The 15,417-nt window shown below is 44.0% G+C and overlaps 2 protein-coding genes across 3 annotated transcripts; one reads left to right on the top strand and one right to left on the bottom strand.

The window, feature by feature from the left end:
• Window positions 1–3,979: 3,979 nt before the first annotated feature.
• On the bottom strand, window positions 3,980–6,799 carry LOC120711176. The gene is made up of 3 exons (XM_039996631.1): window positions 6,419–6,799; window positions 5,137–5,251; window positions 3,980–4,335 (listed from the first exon to the last, which is right to left on the bottom strand). The coding sequence occupies exons 1-3, from the start codon at window positions 6,659–6,661 to the stop codon at window positions 4,262–4,264; spliced, it is 432 nt and encodes a 143-aa protein (XP_039852565.1). The 5' UTR covers window positions 6,662–6,799; the 3' UTR covers window positions 3,980–4,261.
• Window positions 6,800–9,201: 2,402 nt separating this feature from the next.
• On the top strand, window positions 9,202–15,095 carry LOC120711175 (ribosome-recycling factor, chloroplastic-like). 2 transcript variants are annotated; one of them, XM_039996629.1, is made up of 12 exons: window positions 9,202–9,413; window positions 10,019–10,133; window positions 10,232–10,293; window positions 10,386–10,481; window positions 10,721–10,818; window positions 10,904–11,015; window positions 13,724–13,765; window positions 13,955–14,011; window positions 14,141–14,191; window positions 14,323–14,379; window positions 14,650–14,690; window positions 14,788–15,095. In XM_039996629.1, the coding sequence occupies exons 1-11, from the start codon at window positions 9,228–9,230 to the stop codon at window positions 14,665–14,667; spliced, it is 894 nt and encodes a 297-aa protein (XP_039852563.1). In that variant the 5' UTR covers window positions 9,202–9,227; the 3' UTR covers window positions 14,668–14,690; window positions 14,788–15,095. The 2 variants fall into 2 exon arrangements, with proteins under 2 accessions (XP_039852563.1, XP_039852564.1); XM_039996630.1 differs by having other exon boundaries at window positions 10,227–10,293.
• The last annotated feature ends 322 nt before the right edge of the window (window positions 15,096–15,417 follow it).

The following is a 15,417-nucleotide window of genomic DNA, read 5'->3' as shown; positions in this document are numbered from 1 at the left end:
TGCGCTATGTGAAGGGCACACTATCTACTAGTCTTCACATTGGCACTGGACCAGTGGATCGCCTCACAGCCTACTCTGATGCGGATTGGGCCGGCTGTCCTGATTCCCGACGGTCTACTTCCGGCTACTGTGTCTTCCTCGGCGACAATTTGGTGTCTTGGTCTTCCAAACGCCAGACCACAGTCTCCCGCTCGAGTGCAGAGGCTGAGTATCGAGCAGTCGCACATGCTGTGGCTGAGTTTTGTTGGCTTCGTCAGCTTCTTCAGGAGCTTCATATGCCCTTGTCTTTGGCGACTCTGGTCTACTGTGACAACGTTAGTGCTGTATATATGACGGCTAACCCTGTTCATCATCGTCGCACGAAGCATATAGAGATTGACATCCACTTTGTCCGCGACAAGGTGTCTTTGGGACAGGTTCGAGTGCTTCATGTTCTATCCTCTCATCAGTTTGCGGATATCATGACCAAAGGCTTACCTTACAGTTATTTACTGATTTTCGGTCCAGTCTTTGCGTTCGGGATCCTCCCGCTTCGACTGCGGGAGGGTATTAGAGATATGTATAGTTGACTTGCCTTGTACTCTAAGTCTTGTAGAGTATATTTGGTAGTTTAGATATTGTATCCGGACTGCCATACATATCCGGTGGGGTTGCCTTGCACCCTAAGTCTTGTACTCTTATATATACCGGCCGAGGCCTCAATGCAATACAATCCATTAATTACACCAATCCTATTATTCTACTTGATATCACTAGTTTGGGTTCTAACCCTAGGCCTCAAACCCTAGTTTTTCGCTGCTCCCCGGCGCCCTCGTCCTCCAGGCGCCGCCGGCCGTCCCTGGCTCGCCACCAGCAAGCCCCCGCGACGGTCCCCTAGCGCCCCCCGGCGAGATGTCGATCTCCGCCGGGGGGCGTGCCCTCCACCCCCTCCACGGCAGATCGAGGATCTGCTGGTCTTCTAGGTGTCGTGGCAGATCGATCTGATCTGCCGCAGTCGTCGTCGAGCAGCAATAGATCGTGATGAACTCACCCGGGTGTCGGTGGCGGCGAGAGGGCCTTGGCCTCCCTCCTCCTGCTTCTCTCTTGGCGGAATCAGCCGCCGGCGAGCTGGCTCCGTCGCTCCCGCCTCCTTCGGTGGATCCGCGCCGGTCTCCTCCAACAACGGCGAACCCGCTCCGCCCCGTCCATCTACCCCTCCACTCCACGCCGTGCGCCAAGCTGCCTCCACTCCGCCGGGCCTTGGCCTGTCGGCAACCGCGGCCGCGGCTGGCCATGCTCCTCCTCCCCAGGGCCTGGGGAACTCCCTTCCTCCAGGCGGGATCCGCCGCCTCACGGCGACTCCGCCCTGGCGGGGATCCGCTGCCGGCGCCGACTCCTCCCCGGCGCCCTTCCCCTTCGTCTCGACCGCAGGTGCCCGCCCCCCCTCTGTGGGGCTCATTGCAATACAATCGACCGTATTATACGCATCCTACCTTTCCTACAATTTAGTTTAAGTTTTGTGCAAACTAGTTGGAGCTTTAGGTTAAATTTTTTTAGATTGCCTAATTCACTCCCTCTCCCTCTTAGGTTAGAGCACCCAATCACTTTCAGGCTTTCAGTTTCTTCAGATCTGCAGAACACTAGGTTTTCACCTTTACAATAGTGATTAGTTGATCTGATGTGTGGAGACCAGAGAGTCCCTGAAATTCACCAAAACTTATGGAAGCACAGAGAAATCACAAGAAACCTGCATAAATCCAGATGTCAGTCCACACATTCATCACCAAAATATGCTGCAGTCTGGAGAGGGTGCCACCTGGTGCCATTGCAGAAGTGGAGACATTTCCTTGTGGGATGCTTCAGTAATAGATGCTACCTAGCTAGTGCTTTGGGGCATAAAGCATGAACAGCTGATTCCAATTGGCTTTTGCCTAATGGAAGGCAAAGCAACCCAAAGGGGAGTGAGTGAGTGCTCATTGGACATTCGTAAAAGAAACATTGTTGTCATCTCCCTGCATGTTTGGCCTGTGACACTTGAGACCTTTTAGATGCTCGCTATTTTTCAATGCTCTCTATCCATCACCATAGCATGTTCCTTCTGCAGAGAAAGATCTACAACGGTCCTAGCTAGCCAAGGATATGTTATTGTTCTAGCCTGTTCTTCTCCATAGTTCCTTGGCATTATTCGGTGGTTGTTGTAGGGTAAACTTAAGAACTTGTTTATGTTAAAATACATAGTATCAAACAAGCTTATCTAATATGGTTCCAATGCATATATAACTGGAGTCACAAAGAACAAGATTGTTTGGAGGAATATATTTGGATTATATTGAAGTAAAATGCATTTTTGTCACGAATACGCAAGGTGGCTGAGATTGTAATGTTGTAAAGCTACCTCCTGAAATAAAAGATTTTGCCTTTATATTTAGTAAAGGATTCTCTCTTCCTTTTTGTTGCAATAAAGTAGTCAGTCAGGGAATATAGCATTGGCTGTCCATAAGCATATTCCTCATTGTCAGGTATTAAAATCAGTCTTATTATACATGAAAATGCAACAGTGAATCAAGAATGAACTCCAGCCAATCATATTATGTAACATCACCATATTAAAGCAGGCTGCAAATCTATTACATATATTCTACCTTAGGGGGGGAAAAGCTAGTTGTATCATATATTATATATCTGTGTTAATCATAACAACCGCATTAGTGCTCATTTCGTAAGTGACTAAGTGAGATGCCTAGATGCATGAATTAATCCATTTAACGAATTCCTCCAGGATTCTTATAGTTTGGAGGCTTCTAATATAATGGAGCATCTTATGAACCAATATCCCAAAACAAAAAAAAACTTGGAAACTTTACTAACCTTTTTATTCTCACATTTGTAGCTATCACTCTTTGAGCTCAACAACCATTGGAGCTAGCTCCTAGACAAAAATCTCTTTGCTCTCAAGAAGTCGCTGTTCAGTAATAAATCCATAGCACTGATACAACCTATGACCTCTTTCCTCTCTTTTTTTTTTTACTTGAACTTCGATAGATATAACTTACCGAAACATACTGAAAATGCAACTATGGTGATCCTCTATACCACTCCCATTAAATTCTTGTACTACAGGTTCTCTATGCGTTTGCTGAACAAAGGCAAAGAATGGATGGAGGAGCCGCAAGTACAGTAGATCAAAGCACACTAAAAATGTAAGCTTATCCTACCTAGCCTATGCCTATTGCCTAGGCTAATCTCACTCGACAGATAGAAAACTTTCCATCATGTTAGCGGCAGAATGCTGAGCAATGTGACCGAGCACTTACTCATGTCTGCCATGGTACACTGAACTTTGATTCTCTGTGAGTTATGAGGTACAGGAAGTGATAACAAGTACCCCTGCAAGAAGAAATTGCTGACGCTGGAAAGAAACAAAGATGGTCGGCCTTTCCAAGATGCAAAGACGTACGGCGAGCAGCAAGGCGTCCAGGACCACTCCTTTTGGCTCTGAATCTTGGAACACCAAAAGCAGCCAATGCAGAGCTTGTTAAGTTGCAGGGTCGGTTAGTACAATACAATACAAAGGGGCAGATCAAATAAAATCACATCTTGTACATGCAGCATGCACAATCGGAGATGATTGGCAGATATGATCCCTACCTAGAGCTATGTGCATGTAGTTTATTGGAGTCTTCCTGGTCCAACAAATGTGCACAACTTGATTTTTTTCCTTTTTTTAAGAAAAAGAAAGCAAAAAAAGATATGCTCTTTGCGTTTTTGACTAGTATAAAGAGAAATGATGAACTGGATATAGTTTTTGAGCATGAACAGGCATTGCATTCATTGCCTTCAGAATTTCATGTGTCCATTCTCTATTTTGGGTGAGGAATGAAGCTGTGGAATTAGTCCAACAAATGTCCAGAAGCAAACATGACAAACTCCAGTTTTTATTTTTTACCATTCTCGTGCTCGACACCGACAACAGGCATCAGACATTGTACCACAATGGATATTGACATGATTTGATCGATTTGATTCAAGGTTTGGAACTGAGCCACATTTCACCCAATTTTGTTCGAGATCAAATAGAAAAGGGAACAGACTGTGAGTACACGATGTTGAATTTGAATATATATGGTACAAGCAGAAATACATGAAAGAAACACTAAAATAAACAGAATTACAATCCAAACTTAAGAAACGCCACAGCTGTCTTTTGAAGCATATATAACAGATCTCCAGTGCCTAGGACAAAGAGTTCTGAGCTCAGTACAGAAACTTTGTTTGACTACAATCAGCGCATTCGGCGGGAACCATCATCATTCCCCAGTCCAAGGGACTTCTGTGCGTTGGCAATTCCTTCTTCATCTGCAAGATATCCAGCACAGGGTTTAGTCAGAAGGGGAAAAATCCATGGTGTCTAATTTGTAGGATACAAGTTGAAGGAACATCACATAAGTCAGCTAAATTCATCGATCTAAGAACAATGATCCAGTGAAATCAACAAGCATTGATGCTATTTAGTAGGCCTTTTTCCCCTTAAGGTTCGGAGAAGGACATCAGTAAAATTTATCACATAATATACTGGCCTGAAATTAGTGCAAATCTATTGCTATTGTTTACTATCAAAATTGCCTCTCGTTGCAATGGCACAACGAATCATAGAAATATATGTGGATGCACAGTCATGTGAAATGGTGTCATAGAGGCAGGACAAATGACAAAACATTTATTCAGATAATTATTGCAGCGTGAAGAAGAAATAAGATAGTGAGTAGATTCCTCATAACCAGACTTGGGGGCTTAAGTGGGTAAATAAGACAAAGTATAGGGGCAGAGTGGTGGTGATGGTGTGCCTGCCGTCACCAATAACTCCAATGTTTTAGGTAATAGAGACTATGAAAAAGAACCAGCATGCGGGTACTATGGAGTGGACTATTCTTCACAATGCAGATATTATAAGATGCTCTCAGCTCCGTGGATACGAGGGCTATTGTTTGTATGCAGAGCAAGGTATCAGCCCCTTAGTCTTAATTTGCAAACACAAATGCAAACAAAAACCAACTAAGTTATTACAATGACACAAATAGAAAAACAGGTTGAATAAAAGATCAGAAGAGTGAAAGTAATTGCTAGCACACAATATGATCTTCTATCAACATAGCTTACCCCAGAACTGTGTGAAGATCCGGAAGAAAAAGTTTACATTACGAGATACACTGTATGCCATTACAGGGGGGAGAGGCTTGACAAGTGTATCCACACTAAAAACTCTCTTCAAAAACTGCAAAAGATCCAGTTTAATGTCAATAAATAAAGAAATAACTAACAAATATTCACTGCATGGAATACCAATGAAGAACTAAATTTTCTATAGAATAATAATCCACCACATAGAAGTAAAAGGCTTCAAAACAGGGGTATTGTCCACTTTTTTTGCTTATCTATTTGTCCTGGTTCGATGTCCATATCCAAATAAATCAAAGCAGGACAGTGGGCTAAGATCATGCTGTTCGCACAACTGATTAAAAAAAGAGAGAGAGAGATAACATCATAGATTTTGAAAAGCTGAAAGTAGTGGCACGATGTACTGGACAATGCGGTGCCATTGAGCTATCAACCGAGTACAGATTTTAGGTTACAAAACCTAGACATCACACACAGTGTCAGATGCCTAAGCTGTGTCATTACTTTCAGGTCCTGATATTGCTCACAGTGTTTGCTCCATCCCACACACGAGCGTGTAAAAGTAGACATGACCAGGAAGAAACAATATGCCTTATTTCAGGTTCTGATGGTGGGATGGTACACATAGCGAGGTGGTTGGATGTTACTGCCATGAACAAAATCAGCACATGTGCCTGATTTAACTGCAAACATTACCACGCCATAGCGGAGCATGACAAGCACAGCCTTTTCATTCGGAGAATTGTCTCCATTGCTGGCAGTGAATATAGCAGTAAAGTTACAGTGGCTGCTATAACTATGAAAGTAAATTCAGCGCAACACTAACTTGACAACTCAAACAATATTCATGTGCTTGTATAGAGGCGGAACTATGGCGCGGCATCAAATCCTAGGTTTCTTAAACAGCTGCAATTTACAAGCTTGTGATGCAATTCTCAATAATGATAATCCGGTGCATCTTTTCTTTTCCATACTCTTATGGTTAGCAGCGTGAGGGTCAGGACTAAGGATAATCCTGTTTCTTTTTGGGACCATACAGTTCAATTTTCAATTAAATTTTCGAAAACACAAAGAAGACTTGTGCGTGACACACGTTATTTAGGATTATGAACATGGCAATTGTTCCTGGTCTGGGTGATCGAATACCTAGAGCGCACATAGTTGCATACACATACGGAGGAGGAATGGGGGGAATTGGAAAAGAAAAAAAAGAAGATTGGAAGAGATGGGCGGGTGGGGAGAGGAGGGTAACAAATAAATATACCCTGCTGTTCCGCTGGAAGGAGTAGCGCAGCTCGGGGTCGATCTCCTCCTCGTCGAAGTCGTCAACGGCGAGGTCGAGGTCCTGGCGCCTGCTGCGGGGGACGTTCATGGTGGCCGTCTCGCCGGGGTTGTTGGTGACGCTGACCTTACCCTCGCGGCTGAGCCTGGCCGCCTCCTCGTCCTCCGCCGCCTCCCCCGTCCGCCACGGCGCCGACGACAGCAGCTCCTTCCGCTTCCGCCCCATCCCTCCTCGCCTCCTCTCCCTCTCCTCTCGCGGCGGCTTCGCTTCGCCTCCGCGATTGGTTTCGCCTCGGCTTTCGGCTCTGCGAGGAGGAAGGAAGGAGACGGTAGTGGTGATGCCGTGAGGGGATGGATGAGACGATGACGTTGCAGGGCGTTTTTTATTTTTATATTTTTCAAAATTATTTTTTTACAGAAATATATTTTCGTTTTATAATTTACAGTTTTGTACCCCTGCCGCCCGGCTGCGGGGCGGCCGGCCCCAATGTAAATAAAATTTACATTTGATCGCATTTTGGCCCTTGGGGGAGCCTGTCGCCCCCCTGCCGGGCGGCAGGTACCCGCCGCCCATTGGTGGGGCGGTAGGCCAGGCTACCGCCCGACAGGGGGTGGCAGTCCCCTCCTCACCGCAATGAACGTGCAGTGCGGCATTAGATGTGGTTTTAGATATTTTGGATAAAAATAAAAACATTAGTAAAGTAGATGAATATGAAAAGTATAACTTAGCAATTCATACACATACGCAACTGAGAATGAAATAGGTGATGCATAAGAACGAAATAAGTATAACATGACGACATGTCCATAACAAAAATACAGAAATAATTAGAAGCACCTCCTAACCACCCCGGCCATGTCGACCTCTTTTACGTTGTGCGTGGACGTGGTTTGTATGGTAGGTGTGTCGGTCTGGAGGCCCTATGTCTCTACCTGGACGTTCGGTGGCCACAGGTGTCTGGAAGGTAGGATCGGCCTGCTGGTTAGGTGTAGAAAATAACCGACTCCAGTCTTCGAAATTCGCCTCAAAGATATCCTGTGTGTCCCCTATGTAGTAGCAATTAAGATATCTTAATCATCGTCTTATAAGTCATCTATTTGAGTATATATTCATCATACGTACCTGTTGGTGGTGGATACGAAGAAGGACCCATATCAGGAAGCTGGTGGTGCGATCCTATAAACCGTTCAAATTATTTAAAATATTTATAGAAATAAGAAGAACATGATAAATTCGGGCTACGGATTAGGTATTTACATTGCGTTTCTTCTGCTGTCGCCATAGGGTAATACGAAGAAGGCCCTGCATCATATAACTGTTGTGATCATATATGTAAATACAAAAAGAATTAGATTTTATACCAAAATTAATTGAAATTAAGATATGGACTATATGTTTAACGAAAGGTCGTGGTGGTGCCTGTGTTGGTTGAAATGACATCCCTGCAGCTAGTGCCATGGTACTAAACTGGATCCCTCCGTGAGGTTGATAAGGTGGGTGTCCATCACCTGTATGGACTGAGAATTAATTGTTGTTATCAAAGCGATGATAACTTTAACTCACCGCCCCAGCTAATGCCTCATCCTTATGTCGTGCATAGTCATCCTGTGGGGTTGCAACATGCGGCTGTGGATGCATGTCAGCATATAGCAAGCGGCAACGAGTCTTAGGCTGGTACTAGCTCAGGTACGCCCTGTACGAAGCCTCCGTGTGTGCAGGGATCGGAAGCGCCACGTTCTCCTTTGCCTGGTCCCAACCATCGACCCAAGGCTGCACCCTTATCACCCACATGTTCGAGAAAGGTTGACGAGCCATCGACAAACTAAATATTGATTAGTTAAAGCAGCAATGCATAACTCTAACATTACTCATAACGAAACGAGATATGTACCTGAAACTTCAGGATCCATGACTTGGCAGGCCCTGTTGATTTTGGGTGCTCCTCTACATCAATCGCGATGTCAATATTTGTAAAATGCTCTTCTAGATCGTCCAACCACGTGGACGGGACAATGCGAGGCCCTACGACATCCCCACTGATAGGATGACCCAGCAACATCGCAACGTCCTGTAGGGCCGGTGGGCCGCCGGGCCTCGGGTTTTAATGGGCCGAGCCCTGAGCAGGGTTCATCAAACCGGCCGGAACCGGTCCGGTTACCGCGGTTACCGGTCTAACCGGCCCGGACCGGTTCCGGTTCCGGCCGGTTTTAAACCGGCCCAAATTCAAATTTTAAATTTGAATTTAAAAAATGGAAAAATCCCAAAAAAATCTTAAAAATACTTCAAGTTGCGACGAATCTAATGATGTCAAATTTTTTCAAATATTCGTTCATTTAGTATACTTTGCGAGCATTTGAAGTTAAACAAAAAAACGTGCATACAAAAGTATACAAATACAATGTAAAAGTAGTACAAAAAAGGGTTGGAGAGTTCATTTAGACTAAAACATGTTATACAAACATTCATTTAGTATACTTTGCGGATATTTGAATTTAAACAAAAAAAGAAAATAAATGAATTTAGCGGGTTACCAGTCAAACCGACCGGTAACCGGTCAAACCGGACCGGTAAACCGGTCTAACCGGCCGGTTAGCCGTTCGAAATCGGTATAACTGCGGGTTTTGAATTCAAATTTGAGTTTGATCGGTTTTTACCAGTAACCGGTCAAACCGGACCGGTTAGCCGGAACCGGACGCCGGTGGTTCGGTCCAAACGGTCGGATAAAGAAAACCTGGCCCTGAGACGGGCTGGGCTGGATTCCAATCCAGCCCACCAGAGCGGATATGGTCGTATGGCCATGATCTTATCCTCTTCTTCTTCGCTTGGCGGCGGCTTCGGCTTGGCTTGGCCACTACTGCTCCCTCCCACTCCACTCCCTCACCGTCACCGGCTGCGCGCATGGCGCTCCACGCCGTCTCCCCCGCGGCGGCCTCCTCCCCGCTGCGCGCCCTCTCGCGCCGCCTCGCCGAGCGCCAAGGTCCGCTCCTCCTCCTGCACCGCCTCCCGCGCTACCGGAAATTCGAGCGCCTAGTCACAATTCAGCTGTAGCGAGCAGAAAAATCCGTGGGGACAGTGTTCAAGTGACGCGGTATCGTAATATCACGCGCGAGCGTTTGATTCATAAGCAGAGAGTGACGCTATGCTATGTTTTGGTTTTACAGTATTTTCAGCGATGAACCAGTCACTAGGCGGCCCAGACACTTGGCCTAGGTTATTTGCTTGCCTGCCGTTCTCCAATGCACGACCAGAATTTCTATTTCTACTCGCTTTTAAGATATGCTCGTCCGGCTGCTACGGGGATAATGCCACCGAACAATTGATACTTGCGTGCTAGTTGCTAAGCCGGTTTCCGGGTAATGCTGCCATTTATTGACGCCCGTGAAGCTTTTCCACCCAATAATGAAACAAGTGCTCATCAAATTTTTTCTTGATGGGATTGGGAGTTCCCTTAAATGTTCTGAGTTTTGGTCTGCAGAGGATGCTACTGCACTCAATTCTCATGTACTCAAAATATTGAGTTTACAGTGTGACATGAAACCAACAGTGTGGCTAACTCTTGACAACAAATTTCATATTTTACAGGCTGTGGTTGCCTCCCAAAGCAATTGGTTTACTCCTCCACGAACTTTGCAAGACTTCAGGCTGGACAAGTGGACTTTGTTGGCAGGCCACTCGTTCTTCAGCACTCCGACAAGAGGCGAGTGGTTACAGAAATAAATATTTACCCCATATTATGGACCTTCAGATAATCAGATCAATCTTCATTAGCTTGTGATTCTCATGTTATCAGAGCAGTTTTGACGCATGCCACTATCGAAGAAATTGAAGCAGAAAAATCTGTCATTGAAGAGCAAGCTGTGAGTAATTGTATACTCTATTTGAAAGGACCTTTTTGTATGGTCAGGTTTTGTTCCTCTAGTTTTAACTAGCTGCTCGTTTGTATTTTCAGAAAGAAAAGATGGAGAAGGCAATCGAAACGGTCCAAACTAACTTCAACACTGTGAGGACAGGGCGTGCAAACCCGGCAATGCTGGACCGGATTGAGGTTTGATGACTCACCCTTTTTCCTCATATGGAGTACCAACTGTTGCATGATCAAATATGCTCCTCTGTATTGGGTACACCTTCATGACTTTTCCACTTTTGCATGCATTAAACTATTTTGTTTGATATCCTGCTTAGCTGCAACAATGTACAAGATGGTGGTTTTCGCAGCTCAGTAACTGTAACATAAAATCCTGAGCCGATTTTAGCACGCAATGATCGAATAGGAGTTTCTTACAGGTTGAGTACTATGGAACTCCAGTGAACTTGAAGAGCATTGCACAGATAAGCACTCCAGATGCAACTTCTCTTCTTATTCAGCCATATGACAAGTCAAGGTAAGCTATTTAACCAATTAAGCTTTCCAGTGCAGAGCCAATGTTGAGTTTTCATCCTAGGTTTTCACACCCATGTACTGTGTAGCCTCAAGCTTATTGAGAAAACAATAGTTGCCGCGAATCTTGGTGTAACACCAAGCAATGATGGAGAAGTGATACGAGTGACTGTCCCACCACTGACATCAGATCGCAGAAAGGTTTGTGTTTGGAAATTCATCTATGCATTACATTTTTCACTTGCTATGTTGTCTGGAAATCTTTTCTGCAAATTTTAGAATGGTAACTTGGTGCATACCAAAATAAAATGTAGCTGACATGCAAAAAACAGGTTCATTAAAACACTTGGAAGTGCTGCCATATGTTCCATATATCTCGAGACTATTTGGTGTGTTGAAATAACTGCAAACACTATCAGTTAAATATGTAAAGCTGGTTAACAAAGAAATATGTTTTGCTTTTGATAATTGAAGTAAAGTCCTGCTCATTCTAATGAGTTGTTTAGTAACTTCTATGTATACCGCTTGTCTGCAAAATATACAGCTAAGATCTCTTTTATACACGTTAAATTATCTATGAATCTTGTGGGATCACATCCCATTACTTTTGCTGATAATTTTTTTCAGTCCTATGTGAATTTATTCTGGCCTATACTTGGAAAATGGAAAAAATCTCAGGGGCCAACTTAAAGATGGCAACATGTGTTCGGAAGGTGGCCTCAGAGGTGTTTGGCGTGAGTAGGGGAGGCAACATGAGGGGAAAGACATCTGGTGGTGGAACGACGAGGTGCAAAGGGCTATTAAGGAGAAAGAGTGTTTCAAGCGCCTCCACCTTGACAAGAGTGCAGCCAACATCGAGGGCTATAAATTAGCGAAGAGGGTTGCAAAGCGAACTGTGAGTGTAGCAAAGGGTAAGGCGTATGATGACCTGTATCAGCGGCTAGGCACGAAAGAAGGGGAGAAGGACATTTATAGGATGGCTAGGATCCGCGAGCGGAAGACAAGGGATATCAACCAAATCAAATGCATTAAGGATGGGACAGATCGACTGCTAGTGAAGGATGAGGAGATCATAGATAGATGGAGAGAGTACTTCGACAAGTTATTTAATAGGGAGAGTGAGGGCCCTACCCTTGAGTTAGATGACTCTTTTGACGATACCAACAGACGTTTTGTGAGGAGAATTCAGGAGGTAGAGATCGGGGAGGCTTTGAAGAGGATGAAGGGAGGTAAAGCGATGGGCCCTGATGGTATCCCCATTGAGGTGTGGAGATGCCTAGGAGATAGAGCAATAGTATGGTTAACTAAGCTTTTTAATCTCATTTTTCGGTCAAACAAGATGCCGGAAGAATGGAGGAGAAGTATATTAGTACCTATCTTCAAAAACAAGGGCGATGTTCAAAGTTGTACTAACTACCGTGTGATTAAGATGATGAGCCATACGATGAAGCTTTGGGAGAGGGTTATCGAGCATCGCCTAAGAAGAGTGACAAGTGTGACCCAAAACCAATTTGGGTTCATGCCTGGAAGGTCAACCAGGGAGGCGATTTTCTTAATACGACAATTGATGGAGAGATATAGGGAGCAGAAGAAGGACTTGCACATGGTCTTCATTGACCTTGAGAAGGCATATGACAAAGTACCGAGAAATATCATGTGGTGGGCCTTGGAGAAGCACAAAGTCCCAACTAAGTACATTACCCTCATTAAGGATATGTACAAGGATGCGACGACGTTTGTCCGGACATGTGATGGCAACACCACTGACTTTCCTATTAACATAGGCCTACACCAGGGGTCAGCGTTGAGCCCTTATTTATTTGCTTTAGTGATGGATGAGGTCACAAGGGATATACAAGGTGAGATCCCTTGGTGTATGCTCTTTGCTGATGATGTGGTGCTAGTTGACGAGATTAGGGCAGGGGTTAATAAGAAGTTAGAGCTATGGAAACGCACGTTAGAGTCGAAAGAGTTCAGACTTAGTAGGACCAAGACCGAGTACATGATGTGCGATTTCAGTGCGACTAGGCATGAGGGGGGAGACGTTAGTCTAGATGGGCAAGTGGTGGTCCAAAAGGATACTTTACGGTATTTAGGATCGGTGCTACAAAAGGATGGCGACATTGATGAAGATGTTAGGCATAGAATTTCAGCTAGCTGGTTGAAATGGCGGCAAGCTTCTGGTATGCTTTGTGACAAGAGGGTGCCACAAAAGCTAAAAGGCAAATTCTATAGGACAGCAATTCGTCCGGCGATGTTATACGGTGCTGAATGTTGGCCTACAAAAAGGCGACATGTCCAGCAACTGAGTGTAGCAGAGATGCGAATGTTGCGGTGGTTTTGCGGGCACACAAGGAGGGATAGAGTCCGGAACGAAGTTATTCGGGATAGGGTCGGGGTGGCACCAATTGAGGAGAAACTTACCCAGCATCGGCTGAGATGGTTTAGACATGTCCAACGAAGGCCTCCTGAGGCGCCGGTGCGTAATGGGGTTCTTGAGCGGGTCGATAATGTAAAGAGGGGTAGAGGTAGACATAAACTGACGTGGGGTGAGTCGGTTAAGAGAGACCTTAAGGATTGGAATATCTCTAAAGAGATAGCTTTGGATAGGAGCGCTTGGAGACTAACTATCAATGTGCCTGAACCTTGAACTTATTTCTTTCGGGTTTCATCTCTAGCCTACCCCAACTTGCTTGGGGAAAAAGGCTATGTTGTTGTTGTTGTTTGTTGTTGGTGGCCAACTAGGCCTGGCCCAGAAATGTGTAGCCCGCAGAAACGGCCTACAAGTCCATAGTCTGGCATGGTTTTTGGCATTTGTTCATGTTAGGATAGTAAAAATTGTATGTCTTCCACTGATTCTAAAGTTCTTAGCACTATGTACCCTTCTGAAATTCTTATTTTTTCTGCAGGAATTAGCAAAAACTGTAGCTAAGTTAGCTGAAGATGGCAAGGTATTATCCCATGTTTTGTCTGTTAACCTTTTATCGTCGTGTTTTCACCTCAAATATGGCCTTCTCTTATTTTCTTCCTTGGACTTTTTTACCTCCATATTTCTACCCATAAAAGATCATGTGTTTTGTTATCCTGTATGAATCATTATAATTAGGTAATGTTGTATCTATGACTGATCTTTTTTGCAGGTTGCTATAAGGAACATAAGAAGAGATGCAATCAAAGCTTATGATAAACTACAGAAGGTATGCTGTTTTCAGTTGGCACTAGTTTATATGGGCTATCGTAGCTTTGTGATGAACTGATGATGCACTAGTTTATATGGGCTATCGTAGCTTTGTGATGAAACTCATATACTACATTTGCTTATGTAGGAAAAGAAGCTTTCTGAAGATAACGTGAAAGATTTGTCGGCTGATCTACAAGTGAGGATACTTTTTCAAATATTTCTTCCTGTAGCTGTACTGAGATTCCCAATGATGTGTCGACATACCTTGGAAAGCTTATTTGTTAGATTTAGTTAGTGGGGACTAACTTTCTTGTGCAAATTCTGCAGAAAGTCACAGATGGGTACATGAAAAAGATAGAATCCATCCAAAAGCAGAAGGAAGAGGTACCCTTTTTATCTATTCATTGACCTTTTGTCAACCAAGACTTCCTGTTTGCTGGTTCTATGTTTCCTGCTGAATCAAGATAATTGGCTGGGGCTGATTGGTGATTGCTACATTTGGCTAAAAGCTACTATATTGAATTGATCTTCTGAATGAAATGAGCACACTTGATGCTAGAATAAGACGTTGCAAACCTGCAGTATTCTTGAGTTGTCTGTTAATTGCAGTGCATCTCAGAAATTGATTCAGAATTGTCTGATTTTTTTTTTCAGGAACTGATGAAAATTTAGATCTCAAGCTGACAGTATAACTGGTGAGTTGTTGTTGCCTTGAAGTATGATGTGAAACCAGCATTGTCAATATCTACGGCCAATGTTTTCTGAAGCAATTTGCTGTCTTGTGGTTGGCAGTTTGGTGCTGCGCCGGGGATGCACGTTCTGTGTCGGTGCTTTGCTGGAACTTTTTGGATGCAAGTTCAGACAATGGTAGTGTTGCTGTGCTTCTGTTTTTGTAATGGTTAGGGTTGAAAACGGACGGAAATATTCCCATTTCGGCCCGTTCTGTTTTCTATTTTTGTCCATCCGTTTCTGTATTTGTGGGATCCCGTTTCCGTATTTACGGAAGTAGAAATGAGGTTTCTCCGTCCGTTTCCGAGAAATCCCGTTTTTACATGGAATTGACTCGTATTTATTCTGTTTTTCATCTCGTTTTTAATCTACATAAGATATGTCTAAAAATTGATATGTTCAAAAACATACCAATCACTAAGTATGCATGTTAACATGTTAACACATGGCATACTAGTGAATATTGGACTAATAACTTCGTACGTGTATATTATTTTGTGACTTTGTTAATGTATACTTGAGAATATTTGATCGTGTTATTCTTTCTGGCTCAACGTCCGTATTGGTTCGTTTCTGTACTTCCGCGTAAGATTATCCCGTTTCCGTACCCGTATTTTCCGAACCCGATCTTGTTTCTGCCAAAAAAAAATAGAAACGAAAGTAGAAATGAGGTTTTTCTGTCTGTTTCCGTCC

Source organism: Panicum virgatum, chromosome 6K (assembly GCF_016808335.1).
Source record: "Panicum virgatum strain AP13 chromosome 6K, P.virgatum_v5, whole genome shotgun sequence".
NCBI classification, from domain to species: Eukaryota; Viridiplantae; Streptophyta; class Magnoliopsida; order Poales; family Poaceae; genus Panicum; species Panicum virgatum.
The sequence above is the reverse complement of the archived record's forward strand: the minus strand, read 5'-3'. Positions and strand labels throughout refer to the sequence as shown.

What these genes read in the sequence shown, in the direction of transcription:
- LOC120711176 (XM_039996631.1), bottom strand. Translation starts at nt 6,661, where the DNA reads ATGGGGCGGAAGCGGAAGGAGCTGCTGTCGTCGGCGCCGTGGCGGACG. An exon ending in CCTTCCAGCGGAACAGCAGG is followed by an intron (nt 5,252 to 6,418) that starts GTATATTTATTT and finishes GATCTTTTGCAG; the next exon opens with TTTTTGAAGAGAGTTTTTAG. An exon ending in GATCTTCACACAGTTCTGGG is followed by an intron (nt 4,336 to 5,136) that starts GTAAGCTATGTT and finishes GATATCTTGCAG; the next exon opens with ATGAAGAAGGAATTGCCAAC.
- LOC120711175 (XM_039996629.1), top strand. Translation starts at nt 9,228, where the DNA reads ATGGCCATGATCTTATCCTCTTCTTCTTCGCTTGGCGGCGGCTTCGGC. An exon ending in CAGCCATATGACAAGTCAAG is followed by an intron (nt 10,819 to 10,903) that starts GTAAGCTATTTA and finishes TGTACTGTGTAG; the next exon opens with CCTCAAGCTTATTGAGAAAA. An exon ending in CTTATGATAAACTACAGAAG is followed by an intron (nt 14,012 to 14,140) that starts GTATGCTGTTTT and finishes TTGCTTATGTAG; the next exon opens with GAAAAGAAGCTTTCTGAAGA.